General features: G+C 34.9%; 1 protein-coding gene across 1 annotated transcript; it reads right to left on the bottom strand.

The window, feature by feature from the left end:
• Window positions 1-550: 550 nt before the first annotated feature.
• LOC129232960 (adenosine deaminase-like) lies at window positions 551-11,310 on the bottom strand (the record flags this gene model as incomplete). Its single annotated transcript, XM_054867048.1, has 4 exons — window positions 11,201-11,310; window positions 6,001-6,062; window positions 4,547-4,669; window positions 551-774 (listed from the first exon to the last, which is right to left on the bottom strand). Coding segments are annotated over exons 1-4 (460 nt in total), but the record flags the coding sequence as incomplete, so codon positions are not given.
• Between the last annotated feature and the right edge of the window lie 2,358 nt (window positions 11,311-13,668).

Raw genomic sequence — 13,668 nt, 5'->3', positions numbered from 1 at the left:
AGTAAGTGTATTTGGGGTAGGAGGTTAATCTCACTTTCTGCATCTCTGACCTGTATCGCTGATTAAACGGTGGGTTATTTTTAGTAAGTTATCGCCCTGTAGCCAAGGCTAATGTAGAACTACATAACATACACCCCCAGCTCAGTCATTTCATCTGAAGACTGCAGTTTCGTCCTTATTAGCACTCATCAGCCCGGATTAGTAAGTATCTTAGCTGGTGGTAAAAAAAAACTCTTAAGGGAGCCAAGAGAGCACAACAAACTGGTAGCTAATATAGAATTAGCCCTGACCAGACGAGTGACCGAAACATGGTTCGGTTCAACTCGAATATTGAAGGCAAGGCATGGTATCAGTTTAAGTGCTGATAAGCACGAAACTGCAGTCCTCGGATGGAATGACTGAGCTGGCGGGGTATTTTATGAACACCGTAAATTGTTTACTTCACAGTTGGAAAACAGTTTTAATCATAAAATTACGAAAAAGCAAAATGAAATAAATATTTAATCGAAGTTTCTCGATTTTCAGCTTCATTGATTTAAACGCATCTTACCTGATTTCCCACGCACGCAGCACAAAATAGTTCGAACATGGACACCGAAATCCTTAGATCCACGTGCCAGTCCTTTGTTCACTGCTTTCACGACATCTTTTGCTGTGACCGAGCAGGAACTCAGGAGATGGGGACTGTAACGTGGTTCCGCGTACAGAATATTTTCCTTAGCGGCGTCTTCACAGAATTCGTAAGCGATACGTTCAATAGCTTTCAAATCCCCACTGGAAGCAAAGCACAAAAACGTAATACTATTAAATCATGATAATACCAACCTGCAACTGCTTACAAATTTTTGTTAAGAAATCTGTTAGAAAATTCAGTGGATCGAAAATTTAAAATCTGTGCTGCAAAGAAACAATATGACAATTCAAACCATGTGCGTTACCTTTGCACCCACTCCATATTTTTTTAGTATATTTTACTTCAAAAGAAGATGTAGGAGAATGTGGGGCAAAGTGAAATACATTGACCTCAAAAAGTTAAGGTACAACATGTTTTTTAAAGCTCACCATAAAAAAATGGCAGTAACAATAAAATGCATAGTTTACATGAATGATAATAACGAACTTGAAAACCATTTATAAAAAGACGAAAGCTACGACTTTTATTTTTAAGAAAAGAACATATCTTTAGAAGTGAGAAAAAAATTGGCAAATATCAAGCTTTCGTACTTTTGTTAGTAAGTTGTGTTGATTTTCAACTGTTGTTGACAGTCTCGGTGTCAATGGTCAATAGAGTTTAGAAAATGTCTCAGAGACGTCATTCACCCCATTTGTTAAAGTGGCGGGCAGTGGCGGGATAGAAATGGGATTGTCTCAGGATGATTCTGCTAGAAGTTTCAAAGTGTCTCTTAGTGTTGTTCAACGACTTTGGGATCAATGCCAATCCGAAGATTATGTGTCCAGAAGACCTGTTCCCGGCCGACCACTAGCTAAAACACCTGCAGAAGACCGTTTTCTAGTTCTTTTGGTCCGAAGGAGGAGAAGCACTAATGTGCGCAGCTCGTTGCAGATCACTTTGTAGCATAAGGAAGAAGAATCTTTGCTTCTACTGTGCGAAATTGCTTCACAATGCAGGTCTCTATGCAAGACGACCAGTTGTGTGTGTTCTCAACGAACCACAGCGAAGGATCCACTTATGCGGGGCAAGAGAATATGTTTCCTGTACCCAGCAGCAATGTGCTACTGTGCTGATCACAGACGAGTCCAGATTTATTTACATTGGAGAGTGATTCAGGGCATCTACTGATCTGGAGGGAACAGCGCACTAGATACTATCAATCCAACACTGTTGAATGACACAGTTATAGAGGTGGTGGAATCACATGGTTTGAGCAGGGATCTCATTCGGTGATCCTACTGACTTGCGTGTGTTCCATGGAGGAACTCTGACAGGTCTGAAATATCGGGATGATATCCTTGATCCATATATCCGCCCCTATTCAGTTGCTATTGGGTAATGCACTTCGTTCTGATGGATGGTAATGCACGACTTCACTGAGCTCGGATTGTTGAGGAGTATCTTGAGGATCACGGTTTTAAACGAAAAGAATGGCCAGCTCGATCTCCGGTTCGGACCTGATTCCGATGGAACATCTTTGGGATTATCTTGGCAGACAGGTTGCGGCAAGAATCCTCCTCCGAGATCGTTACCTGAGCTGGAACAAAATTTACTCTGTGTCTGGTCTTCGCTTCCTATTCCAGTGTCCGAAAACTTAATAAACAGCATGGAGCAACACGCTTACACAAACAAAGCGCTTACTTTACTGTAAAAAAAATACGAATCGCTACTGATTATTTCCGTGGAACGTTTCACGATTTTAAAGGTTTTTATCCACTTTCTGACAAAATCAAGTATTTTTGTCAAAAAGTTTCCTGAATTGCTACAAGTTGTACGAATGTCGACTTCTCACTGAAGTGAAAAATATTTTTAGTTACCTGTATAAAGATTAACTGAGCGTATTTAATAAGTGGTATTGACTTCAGCTCGATTACGTCCCGTCCAGATTGAATAAGCTCCTAATAAGAGCGAATAAGTTTCTGGACGCGACAGCTTTGCAAAAAATGCAGCCGAGTTGGACTCATGGTACTTTCGTACATTATCCATGATTGCAATTCTGCTTATGGAGCTTTCTTGGCAAAACAGGAAGATGAAAAGTTATTATGTCAAATTTAAAGTATTCTTTGAAGGCTCCAGAGAATATCGCTGGCCTTTGGTCAGGAAGATTACTGAATTCTTTAAAAAGATTTCAGGAACATTACTGAAATTTAGCTGAAAACATTTCTGTTTTTGCAAAATATGTTACCTACAGAAAATGGGCACATCCGCTGCCCATTATTTTCCAGGACGCTTTCTGAATTGTTTTCAGTGTTGATTTTCAAACTTTGCTTGAACCATTAAATATATCACATTTGGATTGTCAGAAGCTCTATGTAACTATTTGATCTGTGCTACTTTTGATGTATTTTATTGTTATTTAATTTGTCATGTTGTCATTTTTAGCTACCAGTTTAAAAACTCATTGAGCGTATTAATTAAATGTCTCGTTTTCCGTTCAACTATGGCCCTTCCAAATCCATGAAAATCCAAGCGAAAACGAAATGTATTAAAGTTTGAGATCTGTAGCTTCGCAAGTACTTGCAATTCAGTGTAAGCCCTGGTCATTGCTGCAATAATTCTGTCAGAAGCCCTCTTGTTTAAGGCCACTATATAAGGGGAGCTGACTTATCCGTCATTTTGGTTCCAAAATTGTCAGTTGGCAAAAAAAAACTAGTAGTTCTATAAAAGCCTCGTTGCAGAAAACTGGTGCCCAAGATTTAGATGTGTTGCCTAAATGATGTTTGCCTGTTTTATTCTGTAAATGAAGAAGACTTAATTAAAGCATAATTAAAAACAAATAAGGTGTGAAAATGAAGTTCATTGCAGTAAACATTTCCCGATACATTTTCTTTGAATTTGTGAACTAAGTTATCTTTCTAGATTTAACTTGAATGACATTTTATTCAATTTATCATCAATTACTTTACTATATATATATATATATATATATATATATATATATATATATATATATATATATATATATATATAGCAACCAGCGAATATTATACTGTATTTATAAATACTAGAAACAAGGTTGGATCCAAAGCTCACTTGGAACCAAAATGTCGGTTAAGTCGGCCTGTCTTTTTCAAGGGGTTCTACTCCTGGTAAATCAGGAAGGTGCCTTGCTCTCCTTCAGATACTAGCCCTTTACCGAGACGATTTATCAATTTTGCAAAAGATTCCAGGATGATTTGAGGAAGGTTACAGTCGAATCCCGACTTACGCAGGGAGGTTATGTACTGACTTTTATCGGAAAACGCAGCAAGGTATGGTACTTGCAGAAATTGGGCACATTAGCTGCCCATTATTTTCCAGGAACGTTTCTGAATTGTTTCTACAGTGTGAAGAAGTGAAAGAAATCCGAGCAGAACGCTAAACACTCTTTTACGTAATCATTATTTCATTTATTTCAGCTCCACCCATGCGGGTATTCTGTAATTAGGAGCCATTCATTAATTAAGTAAGGATTTTTGACCCCCCTACACCCATGCAAGGGTACGTAGATTTTTCAAACCCCTCTTCATATTCTTACGTAATATTCCATATCGTTTTTCAAAATAATAAATTAAGGAATCTTACATATAATAGTGCGTAGCTTTTAATATATTTAACACTATTCTTTCTTTAAAAACAAGTAAAAACAGCTCATCCTAATACGTTTTTTACCTTTCACACGTAAATGGAATATAATTCCTGCCAAACCACTCGACCGCGCGATTTCTAATATAAAATATAGATTTGGAAAATGTTAGATAAGAATGGTTTTGACCCCCCTCCCCAAATAAAGGTATGTAAAGATTTTTTCACCTTCCCTCTACCTTGGGACCCTTCGTATTTAATGAGTGTCCCCTTATATCTTAAGAGTCAGGCTACTATTGATTCACTTACACAATAATAGGGAGGATTCTTTCGAATGGCTTAAGAAAATCCTTTAGGCTAGTTGGCTCGTCAACCATTAAAGACGAACAAAACTCCTCTTCAGAATCTACATGCAAGTCTATTTTCTTCTCCCTAAAAAAGTAATAGGGAAAATGTTAAACCAACCGTCTTAAGAACAACGAACATTGAAGTACAGATGAAACCAAAAGGAATGGACAGAGCACTGGGTCGGGGGCCTCATCTAACTAAAAGATCCCATGTTACTCAAATAGTTATTCATAATATTAAAACTATATGAATTACATATTAATTTTTAAAATAATAACAAAAACATTATGACTTGTTTGATGGAAGAAAAATAATACTTTAAAGGAGAATTTTTATTTATTCTTACAGTAACGAATTGACCATGTCATTATTGTGAGGGGCCTCGAAGGGTATTCATAAATGCACATGATAAATCATTTATACATAGTTCTGGCATTGACAAAGAGGCCCCCAGAAATGCTTTCCGACGGGTCATTCTGTTACGGAGTCTTCAGGGGACTTCCAAATCATTGGTGCCCTAGGGCCTCACTTTTAGTTAGTTGGAACCTTGGGATGGATTCAAAATATCTTATCTTCCTCTCTTATACATAATAGCCGATGATCGAGTAACCCGTGAGTTTCAACAATGAAACTCGCGGAACTGCATGATAATTTGATAAAATGTTTTGGTAATATTTAACATGCAGGGAAAGGCTTTATTGTGACAAGGCAGAACTCGATCTGGTAACTTAACTGTTTTACTGGTAAGAGTCATTTTAGGGGAATGAAGGATCAATGGTTGAAAATTAACGCTATCCACTAGAGTTTAGGGTTAATCCACTGCAGTTAGGGGGGAAATTTCAAATATTAAAATATCACCAAACAGGCAATTGCTGCGTTCAAATGTAGAAGAGTAGAAGCAATTTTCACCCGTCATACCTTGACGCACGACTTTCTGGTGGCTGAAGAATAAGCTAGAGCTTTTTGCAAACGTGTAAAAACTTTACGTCTCCGTCCCCGACATGGAATTAAAAATTGAACTTATCTTACCGGGGCTCACCGTGATTTCAAAAAAAAAAAAAAAAAAAAAAAAAAAAAAAAACATCAAAGTTTCATCATATTTTAATTTTCGAAAAAAAAAGAAATAATTAAAAGAAAATTAATTTGAATTTTGACACCTTGAATTCAAATTATGTTTTTCGCATTCACGTGTGTTTGTGTATGTGTGTGCGTGTGTTATGTGTGTGAGTGTGTGTAGGATATGGACGCACCCTGGAGACGGTTTTCGCTAGAGCAGCAGCATCGGGAAGGGCCGGTCGACGGTGGTGATGCAGGGGGAGGTGGGGGGGAAATAAAATCATAGGAACGTCATTCAAAGGTCAAGTGAGAACAATAAGCAATCGTGATTGCTCAAAAAAAAAAAAAGTGTCACTTACTTAGCTAATTCCCAGAGAGTGGAAGTTCTGATTGCTCCATCTAAATGAATGTGTAGTTCAATCTATTCGAAAACGTCAACAAAAATATCAAACAATGAAATAATTAGATAATTATTATATAAGAAGTAGTTTTAAATGCGCCAAATCTTTATTTTAGCTTCCTATTTCAACTGAAAGAGGGTGCTCAACCCCCTCCCCCAAACTTCAATAGATGGGGGAGGGGGTTAAAAAAAAGAATTTAACTGAAAATACAATGCTACATATTATAATATACACTAAAAATATGCATCTACATTGCAATAAAATAATTTCTTACAACAAAACAGGTGGGGAAATTAAATATTTCTCAATTTGTGGCATTTTCTATGATACGGCCAATGTTAAATTGAAAATCAATGAGCACCCTCTTAAAATTTGAGTAAGAAGCTAAAACTTTTTCAGCATAATGATATTAGTAAGTGTTAAAAAAAAAAAAAAAGAAATAGGTGGTGTCCTGGACTCAGAAAAAAAGTTTTTTTGAACCACCCTAAAATGCATATTTTAGACCTGTTGGGTTACGCATCATTGGATTTTTAAAGTTTTTTTTTTTTTTTTACTGCAATTTCGTGGGGCAGTTGTTAACCCCCAAAGGAATGGAAACTCTTCGATCAGGGAAGTTGGTCATCTTTGGTGACATTCGTGTCAAAAAATGAAGCTAACTTTAAAAGCGTAATCCACATTGTGTGTTTAAGTTCAGCTTTGAAAATAAGTTTTTTAATTCTTATTAACAAGTTAATTTTATAGTTACTATTCTTTTTTATTGTTTTTGCAATTGCTATTTAAAAGTGGATTTCGATCATCATTAGTTTTCTTGTCGTTTACAATGTATTTACTTCATTAAAACATTCAGTTTTGTTGCAAATATGCCTAAGTAAAGGGCAGAAATAACAACAGCGTGGCGCTAGAGAAAACGTGCGGGTGAAGGGACAGTTTAATGTGCAAAAAAAAAAAAAAAAAAAAAAAAAAAGGAAAGATATAAGTTTCAGTTCTATCGCGTGTCTTTGCGGCTGAATTTTAATTTTTTTAAGAATAAACTTGATGCTTTATGTAATGGCTGCTCATGTTCAAATGTGTCACAATAATTAACAGCCAAAGATGAAAATTCAGGAAATAAAGGGCAAACATATGCGTCAAAAATGTTTCACCCGTGCAGAAAACTGGTGCCCAAGCTTTAGATGTGTTGCTTGATTAATGTTTGATTATTTTATTCCATAGAGGAAGAAGATTTAATTAATCCAAATTAAAAACAAATAAGGTGTGAAAACGAGTTTAATTACAGTAAACTCTTTCCGATACATTTTTGTGACGGTATTAAGCAGCAGTTTACTCAACTGATCATCCATTGCTTTATGATATAGCAACCAGCAAATATTATAACGTATTTATAAATAAAAAATTTAGAAACACAAGGTTGGTTTCGACACTGCTGTAGACACAAAAATGTCAAATACGTCGACCTGTCCTTTTCAATTGCTTCTTGATGGACCCCTCTTTCTTTTGATGTGTTACGCATTCCGTCAAGAATGAGGCAATTGTATCGTACCAGACAATGAACGCGCTAGACAATGTATAAAAACCTTTTCAGTTATGGAGTGTGGTATTCCAAAGATAGAATAACTTTCACCGATAAGATCTCATATCAAAACTGCATTGATAATAACAATTAACAGATTCGACGCAACTTATCAATAACAAAAAATATATCAGCTCCTTTTTCGAACTTTCTTAAAATGTTTGAAAAACTTCTGGAACAGTTACATGTACTACCGTGCTCCTCCTGACAATTGGAACACGTATACATGAATATATGTAGAGAATTTATGAACTTTGATAAATCCGCGGCTACGAAACTTCAACTAGTACCATATTGAAAGATTCTATTGACTGGTAGTTGAAGAAAGATGTTGGAAATGCCATTTGAGGACTAACTTATCAAAAGGGAACATACCCATTTTCCAAAAATGTTCAGAAAGTGAGAAAAACGAATTAGGGTAAGAGCAAAATAGTTTTATTAACTTCTCTGACTACAGAATTGAGCACAAAATCGCAGCAAATCATGGCCCAGAGTAAGAAATGTTTGTGTAAAAGAAAAAAAAACAGAGATCGCTATCTTAATTTTGGATATGTGCCCTTTTGAACAAAAATCTGAATGTCGAAAACTCCAATTTCACCAAAATTCTAATATTTATCCTTCTCATATTCTCTTATTGAAGTACATGAACCTAAAAGTAGTGGATTAAAATTTGAGGATTTTGGACATGTGATCCTTTGGATACTACAGATTCTTTCAGGATATGTTCCCTTTTTTTCAAAATAAAACGTGCAGAGGACGGATTTGTTACCTTTTGATCAAAAAGCCACACTTTACCCGTAAATAAAATAGGATTTTCCACGTTTGGACTGCTTGAGAATAAGTGATTTAATGAACTTCATCTGAAAGATTTAGAAAATGTCATAAAATGAATTTTTCTAAAAAGTGGATAGGTTCCTTTTTGATAAACTATTCCTCATTTCTGCGAAAGTAAGCGATGATTTCAAAAGCATGACCAAATTTGTTCGCAATCTGTTGTCATAAGTGCCCCAATCATTTTAAATGCGTTCAACACAGTTCTAATTAAACAAACATTCTTCGCGGGACATATTTCAGCACTTTTTTTTTAACCAAGCACATTCGGATTTCTTTTAGTGCAATTCAGGCAATTAAAACACGTATCTTGAGTTTAAGTGCTCAAAACGTGTTTCGAATGTGTACTGAGAATTTTTAGTGTGTATTCAAGACCACCTTGTTTGTCATTAATCGCGGTTTTCGATCAGTAAAATTTAAACAAAACAGGCCACATGGATCATCTTCAAGAGCCAAATTTGGCATCTCGGGTCGTAGGTTTCGCACCATTGGATTTTGAAGTTTTTTTACTGCAATTTCGTGGGGCAGATGTTATCCCCCTGGATAACCTTCGGTCAGGGAAATCCGTCCTCTTTGGCGACATTCGTGTCAAAAAATTAAGCTTAATTTAAAAGCATAATCCACATTGTTTAAGTTCAGCTTTGGAATTAGTTTGTTAATTTTTATTAACAAAATAACTTTATAATGGGGTCGTTTCCAAAATATTTCAAGTATTTTTTCAGAAAGAGCATGCTTAAAAATATAGAATCTGACCATTCTTTAAGTAATTTGAACAAGTTTAATATTTAAAAAAATATTACAGTCGGTGCGCTTTCGTTGTTTATGCTTCTACTGATGACATCACAAATGAGGAAATGCCATTCACTGTTGCCATTCGGAGAGAACAATATTTAATTCGCTTCTTTATCCACATGTGTTGGCAACAATACGGTTGATAGCAAACGTAGAGTGTAATCTTTAATTCGCTTCTTGATTATTATAACGTGGAGAGATGCGCCAAAGTACATCATTTGTGACGTCATAAAGACCACGTCTTATTTCTACAATCGGACTTTTAAAAACACAATTAAAAATTCAGCGCTAGGAAAATGAAGGTTTTTTCCTCGCTCCATGTTATTTTTATTTATTTATTCATTTATTTTGCTTATTCCATCAATTTCAGTGACTAAAAGTGGAACTTTTGATTGAAGAAAACAACCCCATTGCTATTATTTTTCATTGTTTTTTGGAATCATTTAAAAGCAGATTTCGATTATCATTAAGTTTTCTTGTTGTTTACAATCTATTTTCTTCCTAAAACATGCAGTTTCGTTGTAAATGTGCCTAAGTAAGGAGCAGAAAGAACAACAGCGTGACACTAGAGAAAACGTGAGAGTGAAGTGACAGTTTAGTGTGGAAAAAAAAAAAAGAAAAGAAAAGAAAAGATACAAGTTTCACTTCTACCGTGTGTCTTTTCTACTATTTTTTTTTTAAAAGAAATTTGATACTTTATGTAAAGGGTGCTTATATTCAAAAGTATCACAATAATTAACAGCCAAAGTTGAAAATTTTAGAAATAAAGGGCAAACATATGCGTAAAAAATTTCACACCCGTTCAGAAAACTGGTGTCAAGCTTTAAATGTGTTGCCTGATTGATGTTTGATTATAAATGCTTGATTGATGTTTGATTAAAACGAGTTCTATCGATTTCAAACTAATATCAAAACAATTTAATAAATGGTTGATACAAATCTTCCTTATTTTTACAACAGCTCTGACGGGTGAAATGCAGTGTGAGAATTCTTAAATTGAATGGCTGCAAAAACCTTGAAATGTCATTAAAATAAAATATTTTATTTTTGTTTTTATTTTTACCGCTGATATTCTTCTGAAAGGCTAAAGTGGTGAAAAGTTTAGGTGGAAAATTTTTTGTAGCAATTTGGGAGGCTGGCAGATGTATTTCCACTTAAAGTTTTGCAAAATCGTCAAAGCAATTTTTTAGGGGCTTGTTGTACATTTCTTTCATTTGTCTTTTGCTGTAAAACCAGAGTATAGTACTTGATCCTATGAACCTTATGCCTGAAAAAATTTTCATGCTGTAAAAAAATTAAAAACAAATCATGGAAACACCGCATGTTACTTACGAGTCGAACCGCAAGTCTTTTCCGTATTATTGATATTTATTCAAGTTACATTCACGGATATAATTAAGATTAAAAATGAAATTAAGGATGCTTGTAATGTAACATTAACGGTCATTTCATTGTCACGTGCGAGACAATCCGACTCAAAATCTCACTAATATTTTGTTATAGATCTTAACATTTTTAACCAAAAGGAGTGAGCACATTTTTTAATGTTTTCATTACATACAAAGATGCCCCTGACACAGCTTTTTTTTTTTCATTAAATACATTTGTTATTTAAAACTTTATTTTCATGCTTCACGTGGGGGACATCCAAAGCCAAATTCTTAAAACCTGCTGTGTGAATTAGTTAATATTTTAGCTTTATTAATATAGCAGTGACGAAAAAACTGTGGGTTTTGACAGCTAATGCACCAATCTAAAGGAAACATATTGCATTTGTTGACCAATAATAATTTAAACCATTTTAAATATATTATGTATTACGGGGGGTCATTAAGAAAATTACTTGCAACTGAAATCGCATTTCCTTTAAAAGATCCTACCCATTTATCGAATTTGATATATAATAGAGAATAGATTAAATTAAAGTTTTAAAGGAATCTCGCAAAATCAATTTTTGATACTGACCTTATATTTCGGCAGGGTATTTGAGTTGAAAAAGATATCGGAATCCTCCATTTTGGAGAAAACTGTTATTTATTCCTAACAGCAGTTTATTTTCGTTTTTAATCGAGGGGAGGAAACAAGCGAAGGAGACTATCTTTAAATAACAAAGAGCTTATCTTTTAATCAATGCTTACGATTTACTGCCACCTAGCGTGAAAATTCTAAAAGGCTCTCTTTTAGATACTTGTAAATGATAAAATCACACGATTTTGATATGCAAACTAAGGGTGCAAAGTCTTGGAAATTCCCAAGTTTTTCTCCGGGACCAAACCCGATTCCCCCCCCCCCCGCGCCCCCTGCAGAATTTAAGCTAAAATCGACAATTTTGATTTAAAATTTCATATAAAAATTTTTTACGCCAATATTGTCATACGATATAAATGCCAAAATCTGTGATCGAATAACGCTCTGACATCACGAACAAAGAAACTCGTGCCATAAAATACGTAATGGAATTATTTCATTGTTGAAGATTGTAAAATTCAGTATTAAGTTTATTACTTGATAATATTTTTGGCAAGGTTTGATAATACAGAGAAATGCTTTGTTTCGTCAAGACTAACTTTATAATGAAACGAAGCGCAAAAAAATTTAAAGATTTTTTGTTAATTGAAAAATAAAGGTGCATATTTACTTGTAACAGAATTCGATAGAACCGAATAACATCAATTGCATCTACGAATAACGCAGCCAGAAATTTTCTTTCCGCCACCTAGAAGTAAATTTCTCGCTACGCTACTGGTAGATAGAATTCGACCGAATCGAACACAATCGAGTAGAGTATGACAATTAAATAGAATATAGGAACTTTAATTACACGATGATTTCAACGATAAATATTACATTTTTCCAGATATATGTGAATATCAGAAACTCGCGAAATGTAAACACATAAAACATTCTCAGTGTAATTAAATATAGCTAGCAATTAGGATTTTGTTGTTTTATTAAGCAAAAAGTCGGCAAGCTGTCGCGGGCTGTAGTTTGGAGACCCCTGTTCTCGGGTAAAAATATTTTCTTTTTTACGTTGACTTTTTTTAACAATATGACTTGAAGATTCGTATGCCGTTTTCCTTATATATTGTCAGCGAAATATCACTTCACCTCGCCTTCTCGAACGCAGATTTCGGTTTAGTTCAGGGGTGATCGGTAAAAACATTCCCGTGTTTGAAAATGAGACAACCTTAATTCTGGCGTGTATTTAAATGTACGAGAAGTTTTAGAGTTCTCTATGTCACTTGCTGCGCTTGCAAGATTCATTGCTATTCTTAAACTTTAAAAACTGTTTCTTTTATTGGAAAATGCTGTGGTCTCGGCCTTCTCTCGAAAACAGTGAAATAGAATCTCGTATATCACGTGCCGAAGGAGGAGCCAAGTGCCTTCCCCGGTAAACGGAAAATACTAGCAGTGGCGTACTTAGGGGTAAGAAAGAGTTACTTTCGCCAGGGGCGCAACAGCAAGAGGGGCAGCAATTTGCCAATATTATTGCAATATTTTTTTAATGATTTTTAGTAACGTTCCTTTTTTATGTTTCCGTAGAAAAATTCGTAAAAAGAAGAAGAATTATGCAAGTATGGAGTATTCCCTGTGTCAGCTGAACGCATCTAAGCGGCAATGGCGTATCTGGGAGGAGTATGGGACTGTTTTCCGCTTTAGATGATCCCTGATGTTTGGAAAGAGGGCGGCCTTTTAACTTTTGATGGGAAAGGAAATATTTTGAAACATATTTCAAATGAGACAAATATATACAACATATTATCTAATAATTTAAAAAGGGAGAAAACTCTTCCCCATAAACATTATCAAAGATCGTCTAAAACTGATTTTAAAAGACAACTTCAAAAAAAAACTTTGAGGAAGCGCCTCCCCCCCCCCCCCTTCCGCCAAGAACATTTAAGATCATAAATTTTGGCTTCAGTTTCGAAACATTTTCGAGGTAAAACCCCCCAAAACTCCTCTGCCTAACATCATCGAAGATCGGAAAAAATAAAATTTTTCAGCTTCAGTTTCGAAAAGAGTCTAGAGAGAGCCTCGAATCTTTCCACCGCGTAACATCAACTAAAATCGTATAAACTAAGTTTTCGAAATTTAATTTTGAAAATTTCCAAAAAAGAATCCCCCGTAGCCCTCTACCCCTAAAATGGTCGAAGATAATCTATATTAGCGTTTTCAATTTCAATTTTGAAAAATTGCCGGGAGAACCTCTCCTTTTTCAACATCTAACATTACCAAACGTAATCTAAAGCTGCGGTTTTTTATTTTTATTTTTTTTTTAAATTAAAGTCTTGATTTTTGTTTATATTGTACATTTAGGTGCTGTTTTAATTCTATTCAAGTGTTTATGTTGACGCCAAGACTATGAATCTGTATTTTCTGCTTTAAAAATTAAAAAAATAAATAAATAAATAAAAAACACAGTAGACATACTT

Source organism: Uloborus diversus, unplaced genomic scaffold (assembly GCF_026930045.1).
Source record: "Uloborus diversus isolate 005 unplaced genomic scaffold, Udiv.v.3.1 scaffold_1400, whole genome shotgun sequence".
NCBI lineage: Eukaryota > Metazoa > Arthropoda > Arachnida > Araneae > Uloboridae > Uloborus > Uloborus diversus.
Note: the sequence above shows the minus strand (reverse complement) of the source record. Positions and strands in the feature narration are given on the sequence as shown.